The 25,690-nt window shown below is 38.1% G+C and overlaps 1 protein-coding gene across 7 annotated transcripts in view; it reads left to right on the top strand.

Moving 5' to 3' along the window:
* The window catches only part of PPP1R12A (protein phosphatase 1 regulatory subunit 12A), a 93,365-nt gene extending 68,302 nt beyond the window's left edge, over window positions 1-25,063 (top strand). For 2 of the 7 annotated variants that reach the window (XM_082240975.1, XM_082240970.1), the window contains 14 exons: window positions 142-309; window positions 716-889; window positions 5,109-5,199; window positions 5,968-6,165; window positions 6,594-6,744; window positions 7,802-7,920; window positions 9,158-9,223; window positions 10,589-10,605; window positions 11,466-11,592; window positions 12,592-12,696; window positions 15,006-15,053; window positions 16,239-16,289; window positions 18,714-18,844; window positions 22,919-25,063. In XM_082240975.1, the coding sequence (XP_082097101.1) occupies window positions 142-309; window positions 716-889; window positions 5,109-5,199; window positions 5,968-6,165; window positions 6,594-6,744; window positions 7,802-7,920; window positions 9,158-9,223; window positions 10,589-10,605; window positions 11,466-11,592; window positions 12,592-12,696; window positions 15,006-15,053; window positions 16,239-16,289; window positions 18,714-18,844; window positions 22,919-22,934 (1,462 nt within the window). In that variant the 3' untranslated portion in view covers window positions 22,935-25,063. Of the gene's footprint in view, window positions 1-141; window positions 310-715; window positions 890-5,108; window positions 5,200-5,967; window positions 6,166-6,593; window positions 6,745-7,801; window positions 7,921-9,157; window positions 9,224-10,588; window positions 10,606-11,465; window positions 11,593-12,591; window positions 12,697-15,005; window positions 15,054-15,544; window positions 15,576-16,238; window positions 16,290-18,634; window positions 18,845-22,918 lie in introns of those variants that run through there. The other 5 variants (XR_014224159.1, XM_082240972.1, XM_082240973.1 and 2 more) reach the window with 5 other exon arrangements.
* The last annotated feature ends 627 nt before the right edge of the window (window positions 25,064-25,690 follow it).

The raw sequence follows: 25,690 nt of genomic DNA, 5'->3' as shown, positions 1-25,690 counted from the left end.
TAATTATGCTTAACTTTTTTTACAAATATCTGGAGCTATTCAGTAGATGGAAATCGAGGGCCCATCAAAGAAGAATGGATGGTGATTTATAACTTAATAAATACACAGTGCTTATTTTTGTAAATTCAAATGACTTTTCAGCGGTTCCTTTGGTAGAAGACAAGATGACTTGATTAGTTCTAGTATTCCAAGTATTACGTCAGTATCAACAGTTACCTCCCCCGCTGGTCTTCAGAAAAGCCTGCTTTCCAGCACAAGCACTGCTACAAAGGTTACAACGGGTTCAGCAACAGCAGGCATACAAAGCAGGTGGGACCATTAATGTCGTTTGTGTTATGTCCACTGTGTGCTTTATGTATGTGCATGCATTTTTGTGTAGAAGGTACTGGGCTCTGGATTTTTTTCATTTTTGCTGTTACCTGTGGTCAGTATGTAATCTGGCTCAAAATGAAGCTTGCATTATAAAGCAATAGCTCTGCATGTCTGTAAACAGGTAAAAAATAATATATAGGAATGGGGTGAAAATACAGTCAAAGCTTTACTTTTAGTAAAGCTCCCCAGGAGCTATGTAGATACTTCTGTAGCAAAACCAGTCTCAAATTTGTATTTTAAAAAAGAAAAAATCCATCCCTTTGTATCACACTGTTTTAGTAAAGTGCTTTCATTGTTTAGCTGTTTCCTTTTCTCTTTTTGTGTTGTTGCTATGATGCTATAGTACCTCAAATCGTTTATGGGCTGAGGATAGTACTGAGAGAGACAAAGACAATGTTCCTACGGCAGTGACCGTTCCTGTTGCACCATCAGTTGTAAATACTGCGACTACCACAGCCTTGACTACAACTACTTCTGGCACTGTGTCCTCAGCTTCAGAGGTCAGGGAGAGACGCAGGTGTGTAAAAGTTCTGAGAATGATACTTCACTTGTGCTGTGATTCATTAGTGTGAGGTGAACAAATGCCTACTCACAAAAGATGCATTAATACAATTGTAGATACGTTGATATTTTGCCCACATGTAATATATGTGATGGGAAACATGTAGACAATCCTCAGCTTCCATCATCATCATCACCATCACCATCATCATCATCAAAAATTTATTATTTATACCCCACCCATCTGGCTGGGTTTCCCCAGCTACTCTGGGTGGCTTCCAACAAAAAATCAAAAATACAATAAAACAGGGAATACAATTTTTAAAATGGGAAGTCATTTTTCATCTTCCCTGTTCACCTAGTTCCCATGGTTCTATGGCACTTTTAAAAAAACCAATTAAGGTAGAGAGTGGTATGCATGTTCAGTGTCTCCACATTTACAGCAGTTCTTTATCTGTAGAGAATTGAGAAAAGTTTTTCAGTTTCATGAATTGTGAGAAGAATTTATCAGCTGTTTTAGATGGGAAGAACTGTTTCCAAACATATAAGATTCTGGTCAATATGGAAACACCATATGTATTTAAACCGTGATAAACGTAAATGCAACAAGTTGTCCATGTCAGTGTCTGAGAGCACCTTTTCTTCTGCACTGCTGTTTTTATGTTTTCTGGTTTTTCCTGTGGAAATGTGTCGTTTGGGCCCCAAATCCCTTTTGTCATCTTTCTTCCCAAGTGACTTTGTGTGTTAAGGAAAATGCTATGGTTTGAACTTGCTGTGCATTTCCCCTCTCAGAAATAAGAAAAAGCTTTTTTAAAAAAATAAAGAAGGCAAAAAGGCTGCTGTAATGCCTGTAAATACATGTCAGTAGATGTATCAGGTACTCTAGATATAGAAAGTGGCGCACAATATCTCTTTAGGAAGTGGCCTTCGATACAGAGAGCCAAGTATTCTATTTTGAAGAATGGTCAAAGCAGCCCAAAGTGTCATATTAGGGACCATTTGATCTTGCCAAACAAACAAACCTGACTGTCCACTGACCTCACAAAATATTCTAGGGAGGCAGAGAAGAGGATGTATATTTTGGTGTGGAGAAGAAGAGACACCAGAATTTAGAATAAACCTAGGCCTTTTCAAAGTATACATACACAAACCAGCTTATCTTCCTGTTTCATTCATCTGAAGATGTAGGTTGTTATTCTGAAAGCCCATGCCCTTTAACCTATTATGTTTTTAAGGTGTGGCAATGTTCTTAGTTTGTTCTGGCATAAATGCACACAAACATGAATGCTCTGAGACTGCATTCTTAGTTCCTTTTAAAGATCAATTTAATGTGGTAGACAAATCAAGTATTGCCACAGTGCACATTGTATGCTTTGAAGAAGGATCGTGTCTGGAAATAATAGGAATAAAGTTAGCGAACCAGGCAACTTTATTCATTAAAAGTTGCATAATATATATAGGATTAAATGCAAGGTGTATGTAATGACTAAATTTTATTGCAACAAGTGTGGGTTTTTTTAAAAAAAATACTATAGTTAAAAAGCCTGAGAGGAGCTGAAAAAGCAAGGAAGTTCAAAATTCAGGCATTCGGTTTCTTTCTTCACTCTCACCAGTGTGTCAAGGTTTTGCATGTGTGTTGCACAGGATGAAATAACACATTTAGATTTCTGTTGGTGGTCTAAATTACCTTGATTTTTAAAATGTGTTGTCCAGAAGGTGCCTACTTCCTCTTTGAATTCTGTGGTTTTACATATGAAGATGTAATAACAATCATCTGTTCCTTAGCAGGTCTTGAGATGAGGTAAATACAACCTCAGATGAACAACAACACGTGATATTGTGCCATGTCATTATTTATTTAACAGAAATAAAGCCAAAATGGAAAAGCCATGTGTGGAAAAACTAACCATGGTGGTTCTACAAGCTATTGAATCGTAAGGTGTACGTAGTTTTCCACACATGGCTAAACATGGCGCTGTGCACTATGGCCAAACTTTGGTCTCATCCGTCCAAAAGACATTGTTCCAGAAGTCTAGTGGTTTGTTCAGGTGCAACTTTGCAAACCAAAGCCATGTTGCCATGTTCTTTTTAGAGAGACAGGGCTTTCTCCTGGAAGCCCTTCCAAACAAACCATGCTTGTTCAGTCTTTTTCTAATTGAATTGTCACAAACTTTTAACATGCTAACTGAGGCTTGTAGAGCCTGAGATGTAACTCTTGGGGTTTTTGCAATTTCTCTGAGCATTGCGCTATCTGACCTTTGGGTGAATTTGCTGGGACGCCCACTCCTGAAATGATTGGGAACTGTATTGAATGTTTTCCACTTTTGAAAATCTTTCTCACTGTAGAATGAGGGACTTAACATTGGTTGGAGATGGCCTTGGAACCCTTCAGAGTTTCATGGGCAGCAGCACTTGCTTCTCTAAGAGCATGGTGTCATATTTCCTCCTTGGCACTGTGTTAAAATACACCTGAATGCTCCAGACCAACAGACTGCCCAAACCCCAGCTTTTATAGAGGTGGGCACACTTGCTGCTGTTCAAATAAGCAAGGGCATATGATTAGCAGCCCCTGTCTGCTACTTAGCCTCTTCATTGCTATGGCAGCAGTAAGGGTGTACTTCATTTTTCCACACATGATTCCTCCATCTTGACTTTATTTCTGTTAAATAAATCATGACACGTTGTAATGGGTCATGAATTATTGTTCATACGAGGTTGTATTTACCTAATTTTAAGGCCTGGTAAAGAACAAATGGTTGCTATTACGTCCCGATATGTAAAACCACAGAATTCAAGGAGGGTGCACTTTCTTTTTCCCATGACTGTACATAGTAGCAGTTATTACATGGTCCCAAAGTAGTTCAATTTATTCATTCAGAGTTCAGTGTTTGATTATGTGAGTTTGTTGGCTGCTTAGAATAACCTAGGATGACAAAATTGCCTACGGCTAAGAATATGTTGAGGAGTGTTTGTTTGCTCTTCCTATTTCCCCACTTTCTTTAAATGGTCATACTTTAAATTGTCATAGCTGAGGCAAAGGTTATGAAGCATAAACATAATAGCCAACTGTAAAGCTTAATGCATTTATGTATGTATGTTAGTGCAGTATACTTATGACACTTGGGTGTCTGGTATCGTTAAGATATCTCATCTAAAGCAGGGCAGAAAATAAATGAAAGGAAGTGGCACAGCAAAATGTTCAGAAATGTGCATACCATAAGCTTTCTGGATGAGCTGAATACTTTGTTAATGTCTATCAAGATGTGTTCTCCTTATGTTAGACATTAATTTGAAGGTGGTATTTGGGGTAATTCGAGAAATGTTTACTTTATAAATAATGAGGTCTCTTTTTACTATTTAGCTTAGTGCCCTGACAGGCTTTCCCCCATTAAATTTAAAGTCAGGAAAGGGTAGTCTGTTCCAGCAGGTTGGATTCAACAAGTCCTGACCTACAATCACAATTGGGTTCTGGTTTGTTAAGTAAGTACATGTAGAATGAACCAGTTTCCTGAGTTTGAACATAGCTATGGTTTATTCAAAAACCCGAAGGGAGTATCCAGTTGTTTCTTACGGTTAAAGGAGAGATGAGGAGCAAGCTTGTTGCAACACATTCTTGTAATTGGGAATCATGATATCCCATTGCATCTAAACTAGACCATTGCTGTAGAATCCTTGCTTGATTGAGTGTTGAGAGATCTAATAGTATGAAATGATGTTTTTAAAACCAGTTTTGTAAAGCAGCAACACTTCAAGTTGGTTGTAAATAAAAACATTTGCTAGTATAGTTCATCAGCAACTAGTTCACTTGGAGTACCATTTGGAGGGAATAATAAAGACTCCCACACCTACATCCCATAGCCAGTTACCATGAACTCATTAAAAGCACTGTTGCATCTGTATTAGAAAGTGGCAGGTAATACCTCTCAGAAGGCTCAGTTTGATCCTGGGTATTTCTGTTTCTGATCCTCAGGTTAAAGTGCTGACATGATATTGTAATGTAATTGTATTATCAGAATATGAAGAGCTTGTATGTGCTCAGTGCAGAATTACACCAAAACGCAAGCAGTGATCTTGTTGCCACAAAAGAAACTTGTTATTGTTTGAAACCTTCAGTTTCCTGATTTAGTTGTGACTTAACCAAGAAGCTTCGGTTGCTCCTTTTTCTATCAAATTATTTTCAAAAAATGCAATTACTTTTTACATTGATTACTAGCTAGCAAATCTTTTAACTCCAGGTCATACCTCACTCCAGTTCGGGATGAAGAATCTGAATCCCAAAGAAAAGCTAGATCAAGGCAAGCAAGGCAGTCCAGAAGATCCACTCAGGTACAGTGATCATATATGTTATATGTAGGGGATACACTGACGGTACAATACCTATGAATTGGTTTCTGTTCATAGAGGAAGAGAGAGAATGAAAATATGAAAATGGAAGTATGTAATAATATATAGGCAACTCGCAGCTTTATGCGAGGGTTTCATGTGTAAACCCAAAATCATGTGAAGCCAGAAACCCCCAGAACTCCCCATCCCTGCATGCCCTTCTGGAACAGGCCTTTCCCTCTGCCCTACTGGGCTCTAGGCGTGTTCCAGGACCCTCACACAACTTTCCCAGAGGAAAATATTATCATTTATTTATTTTTTAGTGCAACAGAGAGATACATCTCCTCTTCAGAAAAGCAAGTTAAGTATTTGCATTCTGACTTTAATCTACATATCCACATGCACACAATTAGTTCTGGGCTAGGAAAATATATTTTCCCCAAAGCATGCAATCAGGGGGAAAGTTTTTTTAAAGCATCCATTTATTTTTATCATATAAAATACCATCCCTTCCAGTTATTTTGAAACAGCATTAAAAATACAAGGGGAAAGCTTTTAGATGCTATGAAAAATGAGGATGAAACAAACAAGAAAGAATGAACTATGAGATTAGGAAATGGGGTGTAGCCTCAGGTTTTGGGGTTTTTTTGTTTTTTTTTTTACAAAATACCATTTACCTTCAATATGTTATTGTTGGAATGTCAGCAGAAGTCAAATTAGATACTGGAGACTTGACATGTTATCCTTTTCTGGGGTGCAATTCTTCTAAAGGGGGTAACGCTGACTGATCTTCAAGAAGCCGAAAAAACTATTGGCAGAAGTCGTGGTACACGAACCAGAGAGCAAGAAAATGAAGAAAAAGAAAAGGAGGAAAAAGAAAAACAGGACAAAGAAAAACAGGAAGAAAAGAAAGAATCTGAATCTAAAGATGATGATTATAGACAAAGATACACACGGACCATAGAGGAGGTATTTCATGTTTCTCTTATTGCACAGGCATGAATCGGCCAACTGTGCTTCGAATGCTAGGCACAGTTGGATTTTATCCCCAGTTAATGCATTAGAGTGGGAACTTCTGCACTCAGGTCCACCGACCAGGCTCTGCCCCATTGGCTGCCCATAATTGGGCAATTTAAACTTTAGTCTTGGTGAGCTATCACACGCTTCAATGCAGCTGGTCAGGGAAATTACAATGGCTGGCTGTTGGGGATGTGACTCCTAACTGCCCTGGGAATGAAGGGCAGCTTGCAAGGGGCTGCAATTGCCACTCATGCGGAGCAGGGTAGGCGGCCATTCTGAAATTGTAGGAGGTAGCTTACTTGATGAAAATGATTTAATCTGCATTTCTATGCTTCCTAATATTTCAAAACTGATATGGACTTCTCCCTGTTGACTAGCCATATCATCGCTATAGAACTACACCTTCAACTACTTCATCAACTTCTTCAGTTGCCACATCTAGTTCTTCAAGCCAACTAAACAGACCAAACAGCCTTATAGGTATAACTTCTGCTTACTCCAGAAGTGGAGCAAAGGAAAATGAGAGAGGTAAGGCTTCTCTTATTTTTTTTCTTTTTCTGTGTTGGTGTTATCAAATGAACCACTGCCCCCTTCAAGAAAGTTTGATATACCTTAGATAAGTAATTGGTAAAACAGTTGAGAATCCTCTTGCAGAATCGCCACCTAAAATCAGTATTTCAGCAATTCCTCAGTAATTATACTTTTAAATTGCTTTCTGTAGATCAAATCTAAACTTGCTCATCAGTTCCCATAATTCCATGGGCTCTAAATTTTAATTTTGAATTGCTATAGGAATAACTTTTTAAAAAAGAAAAAGTTTAGAGTGAGGCTGAGTATTGTGTTGCCTTAATATAGATTCATTTTTCAGCCCTGAAGACTGGAGCAGTGAATTAACAAGTACCTGGATGTTTGTGATTTCTTATGTTAATTCAAGGGTAAACACATGGATAAAGTGCATGATAGCAAAGGAATGTTATATGCTTGTGCAGCCCTGCTTAATAATTCTTGTATAAGTTAATAAAAGCATTTTGGAGCTGAACAATCCGTTTGAAAGGTTAAACTTTGATCTTTCTGACATGTTACTTTAAATCTTAGTTTACAGAAGTGGCACCTTACCATGGTCTGAAAATTGCTGGATTTCATTAAATGCATTACCATACAAAGAAAAGCAAATCTAGCTAATTTGAACACAAATCTCTCTGAAAGAGTCTGTTGCACGCTGAATTCTTGATGCTTCTGGCTAAACAAATACTTACCTGAATAAGTGTGCTCTGGTTGCTTTGATGAATATGTGTTTGTAGATGTCATAATGTATGCATATGTGTTAGGCTGTGATTCTTAAGGTTAAATCCATATAATACTATAATGAAATATTATAGTTAGAAATGACGGAACAATGTATAAAGAGAATAATGGCATGTTAAAAGTGATCTACATTTACCATATTCTCAAAAGCATTTTAGGATTTTCATAAACTTGAATCCTGAATGTCTTGCTTCAGGAATGACAACAGAAATGTAATGTGTTGCAAATTAGTATATTTACTGGACTTCATTAAAATCTCAATGCATTGCTATTTAAATAGAAACAGGGAAGAAAGAAGAAGAAAAAGAGGAAGATAAATCACAGACAAAATCAATAAGGGAAAGGCGACGGCCAAGAGAAAAACGAAGATCTACAGGAGTTTCTTTTTGGACTCAGGATGTAAGTAAAAACCCATTTAAATTGCATATAGATCTGTATTTAGAAACAGTTCAGGGAGAATTCAATGAACTGAGGCAACACAGTTGATAAAACAAGCTGTGGAAACTGGGTTTTTGTTTTCATATTGCAGATTTATGTTTCAGACATAGGTGAGATTCATGTATTTTAAAGCTATTGATCTGACACTTAACACAGCTATCAATCTCATTTTAGAAGTGTGGTGGTTATACCCAGTTGTCAGATCTAGACTTTCAAACTGTTTCATGAATCACCAACCCATCCACAATATATACATTATTTTTTTTATTAGTGAGACAACAGACTTCTTCATCACTGATATCACAGCTTTTTTGGACAATTAATGAATTCAGTTACTAGTCATTACCTTAAAGTAAAATCAGTACCCAACTAAGTTCTACTTAGGATAGACACATTGAAAGTAATGAACCCAAGGTAGTCATCACTATAAATTTCAGTGGGTCCACTCAATGCAAGCATTGACTATACCCCCCTGTAATATGGAAAATGTGTGACATTAATTGTAACGCATACATAATTCATAATACATTGGATAAGCAGGAATTTTTATTAATTAGGGCTTGGATGATTATGTGTGTGACTTTAAATCAGAAAAAGTGAGATGAATGAGATGCTGCAATGAGATGCTGTAAAGTAGTTAAGTAAAAGTTCTTGTATGTAAGTTAACTGCTTAAACATTAATATGGACTTGCCACCCATAAATTGCTGTTTGTATATTGTTGTTTTTGTTGTTATTTATATACTGCCTATACCCAGTGGTCTCAGTGCAGTTCACAAAATAAAATCAAGATATAGAACCACAAAATACCTAATAAAAATAAAAACAACAACCCAATAGCCCCAGTAAAATCTGAAAATACAGATTCTGTGTATCTGCTATTTATAGGGAAAGAGTGTCTATTGTTTTATTTAAAAAAAATTAAGTTGATTACATTAAGTTGTCCCAGAATTGAAGAATTGGACAAAAATAGTTGAAATTTTGTTTTAGAAGAGTACAAGCATAGATTATATTCCAGTATAAATGTGTGAATGGTGGTGAGCAACTAGGATAGAATTTTGTTACTGACAAACTATATCTGCTTGTTTGAAGCAGTCTGAAGGCTGAAAGTGTTGTTTGGAGGAAGCCCTCCTCCTAAGTTGTTCTGTCCCGAGGCAGAATGTAAATATATGCTAATTTTAAATGGGTTTCCTCCCTCAGAGTGATGAAAATGAACAAGAACACCCATCTGATTCAGAAGAGGGAACAAATAAAAAAGAAACACAGGTAATTGTTCTGTTTTGTTTTCCTTGCATAAAAGACATAATCTTATGCTACGATTTTATTCAAGGTTCTGTGAAGAAAATTGTATCTTCTGGGGTTAAAACATTAAGTTCAGAGATCATGTGATAATTTTATTTGGCCTTCATAGAAGCGTAACCTGTTGATTATCTTTCATAGCGCACAAAGTTGTTTCTATATTGCAGTGCTGTTCCATCTATCTTTTCCCCTGTTCTCTTTCATTTTGATTCTCATTTGAGTGCCATATTTTACAAAAGCTACACTCCCACAGGTATTGCATCCTGTTTATATTCAGTAATAGTGCATTAACTGAGATTGTATACATTTTGCTGTGATAATGCCAACATTATCTGTTTCATGTGAACGTGTCACTTGAATAAGCTCTAAGTGGACCCTACAAAATACATTCAAACAAAAGAATGGTGTAAAGTTTATTTAAAATCACCACAGAGTGGACTGTCCACACTGAAAAATGAGAGAGCAGTTGGAATACATAGAATACTAAAAGAACAGGAAGGCAGAATCATTAACTCTTTAGAACTTTGTCATAACATGGGGTCTATATTTCTAATATTTGTGTTCTTGTGAAGATTCTGCAAATTGTTGCTAGGATCCAAACATGCAGTTACTTTCATGTGGCCATGGAGACTTTCAGATTGTATCACTCAAACAGCAGTTCCCTAAGCTGCATTGCAAATTACTTTTGAAATCATAGAAGTCTTTGAAATGCTCTTTGGCTTGGAAGGTCTGTTATTCAAAGAAAGAAGTCCAAAATGCCTTTGGGCACGCCCAATCCCTTGGTGTATTTAAGTTAGCTATTTGGATTCTAGCCTATGATTCCATGCAGCAGGGGTAGATAACTGCATACCACCAGTGGGCCAGATCCTTCCTTCCCCTCAATCCCAAGTGTCAGTTCTGACACATGGGTGGTACTACCCACCTGTCAATCACCTGATGTTGTTATGACATTGGGTGACAACTTGAAAAGAACTTTCCTTTGAAGACTGTTTTGCAGATAAGTTTCAATACACACGGCTTGGAAATGGACTTCAAAGTAACAGCAGACACGCCTTTACCTGCCATATACCTGATGTCACATATGACATCAGGGATGGGGCAGGTGAGTGTGGTTTGGGGGAAATGGCCTCCCGGGGCAAATTAGAACCCCTAGCTGACCTGTAGGCTGGTGGTTCCACACCTCTGTCATACAGTATATTTTATGGTCCATTTTATTTTAATTGCTGAGCTTACTTTAAATTCTCATTAATTGTCTAGTAAGCTGTGAATAATTTGCTTGTTAAACATAGGTGTGCAGTCTTTTAAAATATTTGTTTCCTCTTCCTCCTTCAGGGTGAAAGCATTTCAAGGTACGTGTAATCTTCACGTTTAGCTCTCCTTATGATGTGAAGTATAACATTCTTAATTGTTTAATGTTGCTAATGAAATGAGAGGTTAAGCATGCTTTTATGGAAAAAGGCACTTTGCAAATGATGCGATGGAAGAAGCTGCGCACAGCTCAGTTCTCCATAAATACCAAAACTGTAGAAGATTACATCCAGTTTCAACATGTCCACAGAGTTGCTATTATGCTAGCATGTTGACCATCAGCATGGCAGCACCATGACATCTTGAGGATTATAAAATGCTCCAGTAGAGCCAAGCAATATGATTTAGTGGTTACAAACATGATGAAGGTTGTATGCTTTGCCACACCTAAATCGAGGGGATTTTAACCATTTATCTGTAAGATTCAGCTTTTGGGAAGTCCCCAAGTGGAGGATGTTCCCTGATAATATCATACCCTAGTTCACGTTTGCTTTTGTATAAAATGGAGAGAAGTGGAAGATTGCATATACATTATTTGAATTCACACTGTATCTTTAGTTGAGTTATAATATTAATATGTCAGTGACTTAATTCAGATGTCATGTCAAATCATCATTTTCAGAGCTTAACTATTGTTCGTCACAATGTTCACATTTGATTTGTTTGGAGTGAAACAAATCATAATCCCAAGCTCAGACATTACAGTACACCAGGGATTGTGATTTGTCTCTCGCGCTAGGGGAGGAGCCACCTGTGTGAGCATGCTATTAACTGCAGACAGTTCTGATGTGCAAATGAAGCCACTGTGACCTAGTTTCTAAATTAGAGCTAGCTCAGACCATAGTTTGTTGTAATTCTGAATAGAGCTGTGAGAGACTGAACTTCTATTCTATTTTGGAAGATATGACACAGGATCATCAGGAGATCGTTACGATTCAGTACTAGGACGGACTGGATACAGTTACTTGGAAGATCGCAAATCATATTCCAGCAAGCTAGAAAAAGAAGATACAACAGATTTTAAAAAGGTATCTGACCCCATGAGTTGTGTGTTAACAAGATGACTTTATTACAAGTTTGTGAAGTCATTCTGTATGGTTCTCTTAATTCAGTTTGACATCATATGCATACATACACTCTGGGGACTATGAGATGCAATTTCAAGCTGTATGGTATTGGTTTTGAGGTAAATTTTGATTGAGGCCATTGTTAAGGTGCTATTTGTAAAGCATGGCCACTTTACCCCACCTCCTTTCTCATTTAGAACAGGGATGGGGAACCTCAGGCCCAGGGCTGAATGTGAGCCACAAGGCCACCCTATGTCACCCACTGGACCCTCTCTAGGCTACACCCCTTTCCTAGGATGCTCCCCTCACCAGCCCTTCACCCTTCTCTAGTGCTTTTGCCTAACTGGAATTTGTCCTTGAACCAGTATAATGTCTCTTGCTTGCCTGAATGGAGAGAGGTGACTGTGGTGTATGGAGAAAGTTGATCATTTCAAGGTCCAGCATGCTTCCAATGGGGAGAGGTGGTCTTTGAGATATTGTGGTCCTGAACCACTCAAGGCTTTATAAGTCAAAACCAGCACTTTGAATTGGCTCTGAAAACTAATTGGCAATCAGTGCAGGATCAGTGTAATATACTCAACCTGTCTTGTGCTGGTGAGCAACCTGGCTGCTGAAGTTCTTGATCTATCTTCAGAAGCAGCATTGCGTATAAAACATTGCAGTAATCGAACCTAGAGATTTCCAGAGCATAGAGGATAGAAGTTAGGCTAAATCCTTATTTCAGACATTGTGATATATTGGAATATCTCAATGTTTAGCTGGTGATATATCACAATGTTGAAAACCGTATATTGCCCAGCCATACACAGAAACCAGAAATCTAAACAGTTGCTCCTTGCCTACTGCCCTTCTAATCCTAGGAGTTAAATTTTATGTCTCTACAATTATCAATTTATAAATGCAGTTATGATAGAAGTTTGAAGGAGTGCATGATTTATAAAAGTATCATATATTTCTTAGCTTTATGAACAGATTGTAGCTGAAAATGAAAAATTGAAAGCACAATTGCATGATACCAACATGGAACTGACGGATCTCAAACTACAGTTGGAAAAGGCAACTCAGGTTTGTATTTCTAAACTCTCATTTTAATTTTATTTCTTCAAAGGATCTTCAGGCTGCCTTATATGATATCCTCTCTAGGCAGCTTACAAACATATACCAAATAAAATCACAAATTTCTCTAATACAGTTTAAAACAGATTACAAACAATAAAATGCCAAAATAACAGGCAGAGCAGTAAATTCAAATTAGAGAACCCTTCAAATTTTTGCTGGCCTGAAAAAATATTTTATCAGGAAATCTAGTAACAAGCTGTTTTAACTCTATACTCTGAAATCTAGCAGCCTCCTTAATAAAATCATCATTGTTAAAAGTGAAACAAAACAGATGGGTCTCCAAAGCCATTTTGAAGGCTGGCCAATAGTCCAATGTCTAGGGAGGGAGTTCCATAAATGAGGCGCCACCACAGAAAAAGCATGGGTAGGTTCAGTAAAATGTGTGTCACCAAGGATCAGCTTTGCATTTTCCAAAGAGATGGAAACACACTTTTTTCACAGTTCCTTTTAAACGTCATGCTTTAATTCTGTTTGTTATAAACCTGGCACAAAAGTTCTATTAGAAATATAAATCAATAATGAACGTTTCTCATATTAGAAGGTTTCTATTGGGCTTTACCAGCGCTCCTGGAAGTATATGGAATCTGAGTCTCTTAGGTGGAGTTCAGGCAATAACATGCAGTGAGGTGGCAAACTAGAAAAATGAAATGTGAAGTGCAAAATTTTTATACATTTTAAAGGTTTAAGTGTCCAGAATGGTATATCATACACAACTTGCATAGGGCTAAGTTGTAAATTGTTACTTTATATTGATGGAGGAGGAGGTGAGCGGCCTAGTCTTTAACCCTTGAACATTTCTGCTTTAACTGTTGCATAAACGACTTCAAAATTTATGTGATTATGATGGGAAGACAGTGTCCTTGATGTTGTGGAGTTGAGTTGGAAGTCTTCCCCCTGCAAACCATCTGGCCCTTCTCAATGGACAGCTAATGTTAGGTGTCAAGTTTTATCCCTAGTATTACTGCTCCATAGAAGTGAACAATAATCATTAACTTATATGGGTAAAAAGTAAGGTGGTGAGTTCATGGAGTGTAAGGAAGTTGCTGCTGATAGAGACTGATTTTAAATAATCCGTTCCGCGAGTCTCTTCGTCTAGCGGTTTTTTCATCTTGCGAAGCAACCCTATTAGCGGCTTAGTGGATTAACGCTATTAGTGGTTTAGCAGATTAGCGGCTATTAAAGGCTTAGCGGCTAAAAGGCTATTAGCGGCTTAGCGGCTTAGAAAAAGGGGGGAAGCGGGGGGAAAATCGGAACACTCGGAAGACGTTTTCGTCTTGCGAAGCAAGCCCATAGGGAAATTCGTCTTGCGAAGCAGCTCAAAAACGGAAAACCTTTCGTCTAGCGGGTTTTCCATCTTGCGAGGCATTCGTCTTGCGGGGCAGCACTGTACCTTCAAAAGGAGCAGTGTGTTTGTCCTTGAGCAGCAACTTCTATTAACTGAAATTGATATATGATGGCAGAAACTTCCTGAGAACAAGTTTAGAAGCAGGATGGGAAATGTTAAGTGATTATTCCAGCCACCTGATTAATGACTACTAAAACAGGCAGAGAGAAGCTTGAATGTGCACATATCCTTATAAAGACCCTTTAGTGTATTCGTTCATGTTCACTCTGACATTGGAGATCTGACCTGATCTGATTAGCTAGATGGGTCACATTCTGTGTCATAGTGTTATTTGAAATTATTAGTAAATGTAACTCTGGCCCTGTATCTGTCCTTCATTGATCTCCATTGCAAGAAATCTATATTAAATTTGTGTATAGATCATCAGTAGCCATTTATTAAAGGATGGCTTGTGATGCTGAATACCATTAACTATGTTTCTGGCGCCTACCTCATAGTTTTCTGTATCTTCTATTTCCCCCCAAAAAAGTATTTATGGTTTCCTATTAAGATTATATTCAGTAAACCTATGAATCTGAGAGTGCCCATGAATTTCAGGCACTCATAGAATCATAGAGTTGGAATAGACCACAAGGGCCATCGAGTCCAACCCCCTGCCAAGCAGGAAACACTCTTTGAAGTTCACGTTACAGAAAAAAATGAATAAATATTGGGTTGGATTCAGACACAGCGGACATTAATTCCCTTAGAAATGAGTTGGTTCTGTCGTTTTCACTGTCTAATTTAGTCTGGATTCTACCCACCACTGGTAATGCAACAGTGCTTTTCTAAATTGCATTTTCCCCACGTCCATTTATCTCCTTTATTTTTCTTGTGAGTTACATTGCGTGTGATCACTTATCTATTTCAGAGGCAGGAAAGATTTGCTGATAGGTCTCTGCTAGAAATGGAAAAAAGGGTAAGTTTTTTCCTGGGCTTTTGGTCCTCTAGGTTTAGATAATATTCTTATAAAATAATAATTTGAATTGGGAAGCAGTATGCGAAAAAGAACAAACTGCAACAATTTAGTTAGGCAATTAGATTTCTGGACAGTCTGTGTGTGCACAAGGGATGCACTTTATGTATTAATATAAGAGCAATAATAATCAAATAGTTAAATTTAAAATTCCGCGCTGGATTTGGTCTGGCAACTTTTAAAAAACATACAATTGGTGGAAATGGCTTAAATCGGTTAACTCACTGTTACTTAACTGAGCACTGCTAAGTAAACAAGTTTTTAAAAAAATGAAACTTGGTTCTTATCACAGAGAGTTAAATGAATGACAGACTGACAAAAATGAATTATGACTGTACTAAGCTCTTGAAATTAATTGCTAAAACTGGGTAAAATATGTTTAGGAACTCACTTAACTATGATTAAACTAAATTCAAATGGTTTGTATCTGAAAGGTGACCGACAAGAGTCAGTATCCTCGCAGTGGTATGATCTAACCAAAGTTTTACACACCTCAGCTGATGCTGCTTGTTTTGCATAACACTGTTGAATGTATACTTTGTAGCAATTTGCTTTTGTCTTTCACACTTTGAAAATGTTTGAATGTCAGATACTGGATACAGCAGCTGCTTTTTAATGAGACTCACCGCATTGTCTTAACACAAAGCAATACTTTAGCTTTAAGACCTGTTGTCCAATGAATGATGACAGAATATGCACTAGGACACACACACACGATTAGTATTACTTGGGTGTAGTACAGAATGCAAACTAACATTTGCCTGTCTGTGGAACGTAATGCTTTGTGCTTCCTTTTCCTTAAGGCAGTTGGTCTCTTTTCTGCATTTCTTGTATGCTAAACTACCACAAAATACAGTTAAAGGAGTAATACCCAACTGATGTTACAAAAACTATTGGCTGATCAATTTTATATAAAGAATGTATTTAACTGGTAGAATTTGACCGAAATTAGTTCTGTTGTCTTGATTTTAAATTTGAAGTATTTTTTTACACATCACTGGCCTCGCAAGTTTCTTGTCCTCACTGTGCTTATGGTTGTTTAATCTTGAAAATCTGAGATTGCTCTACAGAGATGATGCTTAAAATATATATCCAAATTGTGTTATTAATGCAAATGGTTTTCTGTAGGAAAGAAGAGCTCTAGAAAGGCGGATATCTGAAATGGAAGAGGAACTCAAAGTAAGCGTGCTTCAACTATTTTCATTTAGGGCAGTAGCATTGTTTATAGGCTACAGTGTGCACATTCTTATTTTTATGTATTGATTAGGAGTGCATCAAATTACAGAATAACATTCTTCTGATTTTCAATGGCTTTTTACTACATGGTCAGCCATGTAATCACAGCTCATGCCAAAGCTGTCTAATAGAATGCAGCTTTTGTAAAGGATAGAATATTGTGCTAACAGTTTTGTTTACAGTAGTAGAGGACTTTTACCTGAGATTGTCTGAGTTGGTTCGGATACTATTGAGACATATGATTCTATTAAAAAACAAAAGCCTATATTGGTTGAATATGGCTATACTTTTCCCAAGTGTGTGTGTGTGTGTGTGTGTGTGTGTGTGTGTGTGAGATATTTGTGAAAATACAGGTTCCTCTGCTATCAGACAGTCTTCGCATCAAGGGTAGTATTTACTTTAGGCTACAGTCAGAGTTAAGTTAAGGTCACAAAAATTTCTAAACCTATCACTTGATTCTTTTCTCTCTTATCCAACCTTTAATTCACAGGGACCTAATGAAGAAATAAGCTGTCTGTCTGTCCGTCTCTCTCTCTCTCTCTCTCTCTCTCTCTCTCTCTCTCACACACACACACACACACACACACACACCACATATGTACATGCAAATTAGAGATGGGCATGATTGATTCCTGAGGCACAATATGACTTTCTACCCCCCATTGGAAAGACGCTGATTGGCTTAATAAAAAAGGAAGCCTCAGTTTAGCAAGGCAGATAGGCTCTCCTTACCTCCCCACTCCTGGACAGGGAAGAACAGATAGTTCTCTTAGTTTCTGCGTCATTTCAGCAGCCTTGAAATGGCACCTGTCAGGGGTTCAGGAGCAGAGACGAGGGCAAGGGAGGAAACAGAGAGCGAGGGGGAGGAGGCAGAAGAAAAGATGAGTGATGATGACGACCCGAGATCTCCTAGTCTTTCCAGTGAATCAGAAGATTCACAGGAAGGAGCGCCAGTGGCAAGGGCAAGGGGGGAGTTTAGGGGGGCACCCCAGGAAGAAGGGACCAGAGGGGGCTCAGAGAGCAGCAGTTGGAAATCGGGGCCAGCATCACCAGCAGAACGCAGTGGGGAGGAAGGGCGCCAGGTACCGAGTTCTGGCAGCTCGCAGCAGGAGGGAGGACATGAGTCAGGAGTGGCCACACCTCCATCGGGGAGCGAGGAAACGGTCAGGCGGCAAGTGGAAGGTTGGGCGCGCGCGCCAAGTTCAAATACACAGGAAGGTGGCGCAGTAAGCAGCCCGGAAAGGGAGCCAGGTCCTAAAGCCCGGCGCAAGGAGACAGAAGGGTCCGGGGGTCAGCGTCAGAAGAGTCCCGGAAGGAAGAGACCACGGGGGGCAGAGGGACCCAGAGAAGAACGGGCAGGCGGAAAAGGTGGAGTAAGGCTAGGATATTAAGTTGGTGTACAGGAGGCGGGGACCCAGACAGAGCTTCGCCGGTCTAACCCTTAAGACGTAGAGCTGCACGCAGCCACTTGAGAATGGAAACTGTAACTCAATAAAGACTTTTACAAAGTGACCGCTGGCTAGCGTGATCCTCTGTGAGCTAGGATCTTGAAGCAGCCCTGACAGCACCCATCAGCAATTATAGCATATAGATGTCCAGATACCAATATAGGTATAATTTAAAAAAGGATTCTATGAGCTCCCTCTTGTTTCCTGCCTTTTAAAAAAAAATCCTCAGTCGTCTGAGGATCTTAGTACAGTGGAACCTCAGTTTTTGAATGTAATCCATTCCGGAAGACCGTTCAACTTCCAAAACGTTCGAAAACTGAGGCGCAATGAGTGGTCGGCAAAATCCATTGAGAAAATTTGAAAACATGCAGCAGAAGCCGTTTGACTTCCGGGGCACATTTGAAAACAGAAGCAATTACTTCCGGGTTTTGGCATTAGAAAACCGAAACGTTTGGCTTTTGAGACACTCGAAACAGAGGTTCCACTGTAGTCATATAGGGACACAGGGATTTGGGCCCAGATTGTTTAATGCTTGAAAGGCTACCAGCAGCACCTCCAGGGGTGAAGTCAAATCACAGCGCTTCCTGCGTTGTTTTTGCTGCACCAAAGTGACTTCTCCAGGGCACAAGCCTGGGCAGTGTGTATGGAGGTCCTGGGCTGCCCAGACGACAACTCCCCACTCTCAGCCCAGGCTAAAAGAAAGCAGAGCAACACATTTGGCACCAGCCTTTGCACAGTCACTGATTCCCTATATATAGTTAGGTAGTTTCTTAGTTTCACACAGAACAATCTGCTGCTAAAGAAAGGATTATCTTTACATCTCTTTCTTTTTTCTTTTAGTTGTCTTCACCTGTGATACCTTTTCAATATGCCACAATTGCATTTCTCTCATTGGCTCCTGTTTCTTTGATTCCTGCAGAATACATTTCAAGTAAAGCATGTTCAGGCTTCGAGGCATTTAAATGAGCGACTGCTGACTGAGAATAGGGCCTTGACCAGAGTGGTTACCAAGCTGTCAGGTGCCTGCAGGCATCGACATTCTGTGGACTTGTAATTTCCCCTTTTCTTTTTTCTGTAGCTGGGCAGGTGTTGACTTTCAGTGAGTGTTATGGCCTGCATCTCTCACTATTAATGCTTGTGTGTCTGAAGACTGGCTTATTGCTTGACTATAAGTTCAGCTTAAATACACAGTTTCCAGTATTCCAATTTTACCCTATTACTAACAGATATATTGATGTTGTTGTTTAGTTGCAAAGGAGTTCAGAAACTTTTGCTTCCTCTTTTGAATAGCCACAGCTTTCCATGTTGTCTGGACCAAGAACTGATTAATCCTAACTATGGCAAGTGTTAGATAAACCAGCTTTAGAAACTATGATTTGAAGCTGGCTTGTTTGAAACTAGCTGTAGTTGCTATTAACCACAGTTTATCAGGGCATATGACATGGCCAACTGTAGTGAAGCAAAAAGCTTCCAAACACTTCCTCCCAGTCACACGGGAGGAGGAGAGGATAGGGATGGAATGCTTGAGCGTGAGGCTTATTGCGATACATTCATTTATCACGCTGTGCTGTGGTTTAGCATGACATATGTATATGGTGAATGCATCCGTGTTGGCAGATTACTTTGATGTTAATCTGCGGGCCTTACTACCTACCACAGTTCAGAGATGCTCCGTTCCTTGGATATGTATAAGAATATTGAGGAGCTGAAAAACTAAACCCTAATCTGAATAGTTGAATTGACACTTCACTGGAAGCTAAGTACTACATCTGAATATAAACTTACTGAAAAACATAAGACTCATCTGTGCTAATTGGAAACCTCTGATACCAGCATACTACTTAAAGTGGAAAATGTCACAGGGTTGTGTTATCTTTCCCAAATTGTCATATTAAACTTTTTTTTAAAAAAATTGTAACATTGTTATATACTCTGGTTCCATCAGAGTAGACTCATTGAAGTTGATGAGCATGACTAATTTAGTTCCATTCATTTTAATGGGTTTGCTCTGAGTAAAACTTAATTGAATAAAACCATCAGTACCAAGTTCTAGTTAGTGGTTTCAAAGCAATGTGTCAGATGAAATAATAATAATAATAATAATATAATAATAATACAGAAGAAATGATCAGTTGCAAAATTTTGCATTAACTGTTTGAGGTAGCTCGTAAATTATTATTTTTATATGAGCCTAGATTTCCCCCTGATTAACATGTGCCATGCCAATGCCATAGAGGAGGCATGAGCTTTTATAGCTGAAAGTTGTCTCATTACTGTGAAACTGAAAATTTACCTTTGTAATTAACAGTAGCTAAAAAGAAATAAAACATGTATTTTCTACATGTCTGAATAAGCTTGCCTAAAGAAAAATACTTTAAGCAGGTGTCAAAATGACTGTTGTCAATGTACCTTATTAGAGATACCTCATGCATTCTAGAATATGATCATATACATATCAAAACCCAATCCAAACAGATCACACATGTATATTGATTTATTTTAAATGCAGTTTTGATTTTTCAAAGAATATGTTTATTAACTCTTGGCATTTGGTGCTTTGCAAAAAAAAATTAATACAAAGCATTTTAATACAAAGTATTTTGATATTATGCATGGTGTAACCTTGCTTATTTGAGCAACTCGCAAGAACTCTTTTTCCTTTGTTTATTTATTTTGCCATTTATATCCTCCTTTCAATACAAAAAATCGCAAACTTACGGCATTTACAAATAAGAAATGAAGCACAACAAAATCCAGAACCACCCTAAGAATAACAATGGGCTTTAAAAAGCATCATGAAAATCATTCAACAGCCAAACTGAAAAGTATTAAGTGTAAACAAGAACCCATTTAATAGCATGTTAAGGTGGAGCCAGTTCAATGTCTTTTGGGAAATTGTTCCATAGTCAGGGTACCACAGCTGAAAACATCCCCTTCCTTTTTTATTTGCCAATAGAAATGCAATAAGGACTCAGAAAGGGAGTGCAGAATTCATGTGAGGCGACAATTCCTGAGCTGCCTTGGCTATTCAGGTTTTAGATGTCACAGTGATCACTTTCAATTTTGCCTGGAAGCCAATGACATTGAGAAAACTGACCTGATGTGGTCTGTCCTGCCCAAACAAATGTCTGCCCTCAGCATCCTGAGCCAATTGAAGCTTCTAAGGGTAGCCTCACACAAAGTACATTACAGTAAACCAACCTGGATGTAAGTCCTATTTAAGCCAGTGGGATTTGCTCCCAGAAGTGAGGGTTAGAATTGCAGCCACTGGCATCAATGTCTTGGACCATGTTTGATTTCTTCAGGAAAACAATGCTGCTGGTGAACCTGAGTACCAGTATTGCCTGCCTATATTACCTCCATCTTGCCTGGGTTTACATTCATCCTCTTCGACTTCCTAACTGTTATAGGCAAAAGGAAGAAGCCTCTAAGCCAACTTTTCTCAGGTGTTGTTGGGCTACAGTCCCCCATCGTCCCTGACCATTAGCCACACAGCGTCTTTGTAGTTCAACAACATCTCTTTTGTTCGAGATGGTGGGTCTGATTGTCAGGCTTCCAATTTCTGAGGGCACATGTCAAAAGTGCTTGGTTAAGCAAAGACAATTCTCCATCTTTGGGTGTGTGTTCTTTTCTGGCCAGATGATTGTTCGTGCCCTGGACTTAACAGTTAATCTTGTGGCATCACATCAGTGCCAGTCATTCTCATCCATCCGCTCCCCACGTTGTGCCTTTTCTAGTTCTGTAAAAAATATTGGGGGAACTATGGTGCAAAAAAGAAGAAAATAGTATTTAAGCTCTTGTATTCTTTCTCCATACTCAAAACCCAGGCTCTCTTTGTTCTTCACTCTTACACTTGTACCTACCTCATTAGAAATTGGACTTGATATTGAAGCTTTCCCTTACCTTCAAGAGTTTAGTAAGAGCAGCAATAGTACCAAGTGCCTCTTGTCCCATTTTAAATCCAACATACCAGTATTTTTCAAAGTAATATAGTGGGTTCCACAGGAAGATGTTGAGCCTATTTTTTCTGGTTTCTAAGGGGAAATTTAAAAGACAAGTTTTTCAGCTCCCGAGTGGAGTGGCAGTAAAATGTTCTCTAAGGATGACTTTTTAAAAACTTGGATGATAATTTATCTGCTGACTAGATGCATATTGAAACTTCATAAACTTATAGCAGGTGTGGTAAGAGCATTATCATACCACTTGGAACAAAGCAGTGCCTATATAATGGGAATAGAAATAAAAGGCATGATGAGGCTCAGCAGATTGTCAGTTAAGTGAGCATTTAATACCTATTTATTTCAATAACATTGCCAGGTTTGCACAAATGCCACATACAGGCATATCTTATAACTTACTTGCCTTACCTTACTTGCCTTATCTTCTTTTAAAAAACAAAAACAAAACCCACAATTTTGTGTCTATGCTGTATTTTGAAATAGTGGACATGTCAGTTTCTAAGATATGCTCAGAGCTCAAGCCTGTCTGGAAATGAAGTCCTGTGGTATAACTGTCACTTCTGTCGACACTCTCCCACTCTTACTCCCAGATGTTTGGAGACAAGGGTGTAGTTGTGAAGAATGCTCTCTACACAATCTCTGAATCACTTTTCTTTGATACAACTCTGAAACCTGAGGCAGGACATCCAAAATGGGTTCCAGTGCCCAGGTCTGGTGAATCTTGCTTCAGGGCTGTGTGAACTGTACCCCACAAAAAGCTAATTACAAATTAAGTAAATATATGCATGCTTATTTTACCTAGAGGAGCACCTATGAAAAACCCTTTTCTTCCATTAGCCCATGTGAGTGGCTTACTATGTGTTTTGAGTGGGCTTGACTTGACTAAATATGGTTTAGTTTGTTTTATATTTCACTTCTCAATGATTATAAAATATTCAGTTGCTGCTGTGGATGGACCTTGAGTTCTAAACAGTTAGCCACATATTCAAGTCACCAGCCTGCTTAGAAATATTTTAATATCAATTGGTTTATAAATGGTATTAAATAAACAAACCATTTGGCGTTTGCAGGAAAGGAGGACTATTTGTCTTTGAAGAGACTTTGTATTTAATATATTGTTATTTGTCAAGCACTGCACACTTTACTCTCTGTTTTTCTCTGACAGATGCTACCAGACCTGAAGGCCGATAACCAGAGGCTAAAAGATGAAAATGGGGCCTTGATCAGAGTTATCAGCAAGCTTTCCAAATAAAATTGTTTACTCCAGCTGCAAATCATGGGATTGCACATAATTAGTATCTCCAGTGGACCATAGCATGGAAGTCACTGGAAGTCTGGGAAGATTTCTTGGAGACTGTCATTTTCAGATATTCTGCCAAATGCCCTCTTACCTGGGTGTGTTTTTTTTAACCAAGATCATTGTTTCATGTGTTAAAGCAGCTGCTGCGAAGACATAATGACTGAGAAATCTTGTTTACAGCTACTGCATATAAGGAAAGTGTTCAAGGCCAGATAAGCCTCAGATATTTAACCAGTAAGCCTTAGTTGTACATAAACACATGCATCAAAAAAAGCTTTCTGCTACCACAGACAGTTACTTTTATTTTGTTGTGTCACGGTTCCTGGTTTTTTTTCCCTTCTATCCTGCAGTTTTTCTCTCTTACATCTTAAGTTTGGATTTGTGTGTGTTTCCTTCTAATTATTCATATACCAGATTTTTTTGTTGTACAGTATTTTCACAGCTTTACATTTACACACCCCTTTAAAAATGCAACATGTAGCTAACTAAGCCTGTATTGTCCAGCCAGCCACCCCAAAACAGAGAGGTTTTGTGGAACCTTTGCTTTCACTGTTGTGCAATATGCATTATTTCCTATAAAAGATGCTTTAAAAGTCAGTTGCAAGTAGATTGGTTATTTTAAAACTCCTGTCTTCTGCCTTTATTGGTCACTTTTTAAAAGAAAAGAAAAAGGTTTGCAGTGCAAGTTGTTAGATCCTGTAACCATCACATTCATTTTAGCAGGTACTAAGTGATGCTGTATATATTAATGTATATTGTTTGGAGTTTTCAGACCACCACTTGACATGCTTGAATATATTTCCCTATTGCAATTGTGTGTTAAAACAAAATAGGCTGCTCCACAGTAGTGTTTAACAAAGTCCATTTGGTTTAAATTTAGAAATTCTACTTTGTATGGAGTCAGTCTTTACAAAAAATTGAAACTAAAAACAATATTTTATCCCCTTCCATTTTTTATTTGAGTGATCACCCATAATAAAACTTAAGTATAACTTCTTCACTACATTTCACATATCTGTGTTTGAGTGCTGTCTGAAACTGTTGTGCTAGCCAAAGTAATCTTTAAGTCATTTGAAAGCCCTAACCTATTCATTTACGTGCACTGCTAATGCCATGTGAAGAGGCATCTAAGTTGATACCACCACGTTCAGACCATTTTATACATTTCAGTGGCCTTTTTAAAAGTACTCCAGTGAAGATAGCTTTTGTTAGAAAACAAACAGCTTTTATATTTTCACTAAAACCTACTAAATATAACCATCTTCTGGCCTACAGACTATTGCCTAAAAACCACTGAACAGCTCAGCCATTAAAATAAATTGTATATTGTAAAGCTTGTAGTAGCTATTGTATTATTGATTATATTGTATACTATATTAAATGTGAATTTGTACCCCTTCATTTTAAAAGGTCATTGTGTTCTACTTCCTACTTCTTGGGGATGGGACTCACTTCATTTTGGGGTGGGCAAAAGAGAACAACTGTTTGGGGCAAGGAGGACGTGAGTCCTCTTCATAGGGTTGGGTGATTTGGGGAGGGGGGGGAGGGAGGTTTTTTGAAGATGTAAGGTTTTGCTCTTACTACCAAGCTCAGGATTCTTGATTTTAAAGGTACAAGGATAGTTCTGGGATATCTTGTTACAGTAGGTCTGTATGAGTCATAAGTTTGAAGGTGGACATGTTTCATGGTCTTAAGCTAATACAAACCAAGCAGAGAAAATATCCATCTGAATGGCTGCAACACGCTGCATAGTGTTGTTGAATTGTTAGGCATACTGTGGATTATATTTGGTCAAGTTTTGGATGCCTGTGAATGATTAAATGTGTATCTAATATTTTAGTGTTTTATATATAGGTTATTTATTCTTTAAAAATTGAATGGCTACTGTGTTACGTTGATTTTATTGGTAGTATTGAGCAGACCTTGCATCTGCATGAAACTACTTGCAAAACCCACTATTTTGCAAAAAAAAATGTATTTTGACATATACAAATAAAATGAATAAAACTATTTTAAATGTGTGGATTTTACTGAGAAGACATTTTTAACGTGAATTTGGTATTTAAATTCTTTGTGGGCATTTTTTTTATTGCTTCACTGGGATGCAAAGTACTTTTCAGAGATTGTAATCAAATTGTGTTTGCACAGCTGTAAATGCAACAGTAAAAATGCCATATTTATGCAATCTGTAACAAAATTGAAAAATGTTTATATCTTTTACATAAACCTGTCTGCATGGAGAAACTACATGGAAACCAGTTTTTTATGTGTTGTGCCATGGTAAGAATGCATGATCTTAGAATGTTGCTTAACTCACTAGAATATTTTGTAGCTGAACATACCAGAGGCTTGATATAAATTCATTTAGCTACACTAGCAACTGCTCCTCTATCCCAGCACATGTTTTAATGTTAAGTTCATATTTTCATTTAGTTCCCTGCTGGAAATAAGCTTGTGGTGTTTGGATACTGGACTATGAAAGAAGTGCTGAATCATCAGAGAAATGTCACTTGTTTGTTTGAGGACGCTGATTGCGGAACATGCAGTCAGTTTATCCCATGATGGAGTGCATTTACTGTTCTGGAGTTCAAGCAGTAATGAACATAGCTGAGATGTTAACTCCATGGTTTTGGCTGC

Source organism: Podarcis vaucheri (assembly GCF_965113315.1).
Source record: "Podarcis vaucheri genome assembly, chromosome: 10".
NCBI lineage: Eukaryota > Metazoa > Chordata > Lepidosauria > Squamata > Lacertidae > Podarcis > Podarcis vaucheri.
Note: the sequence above shows the minus strand (reverse complement) of the source record. Positions and strands in the feature narration are given on the sequence as shown.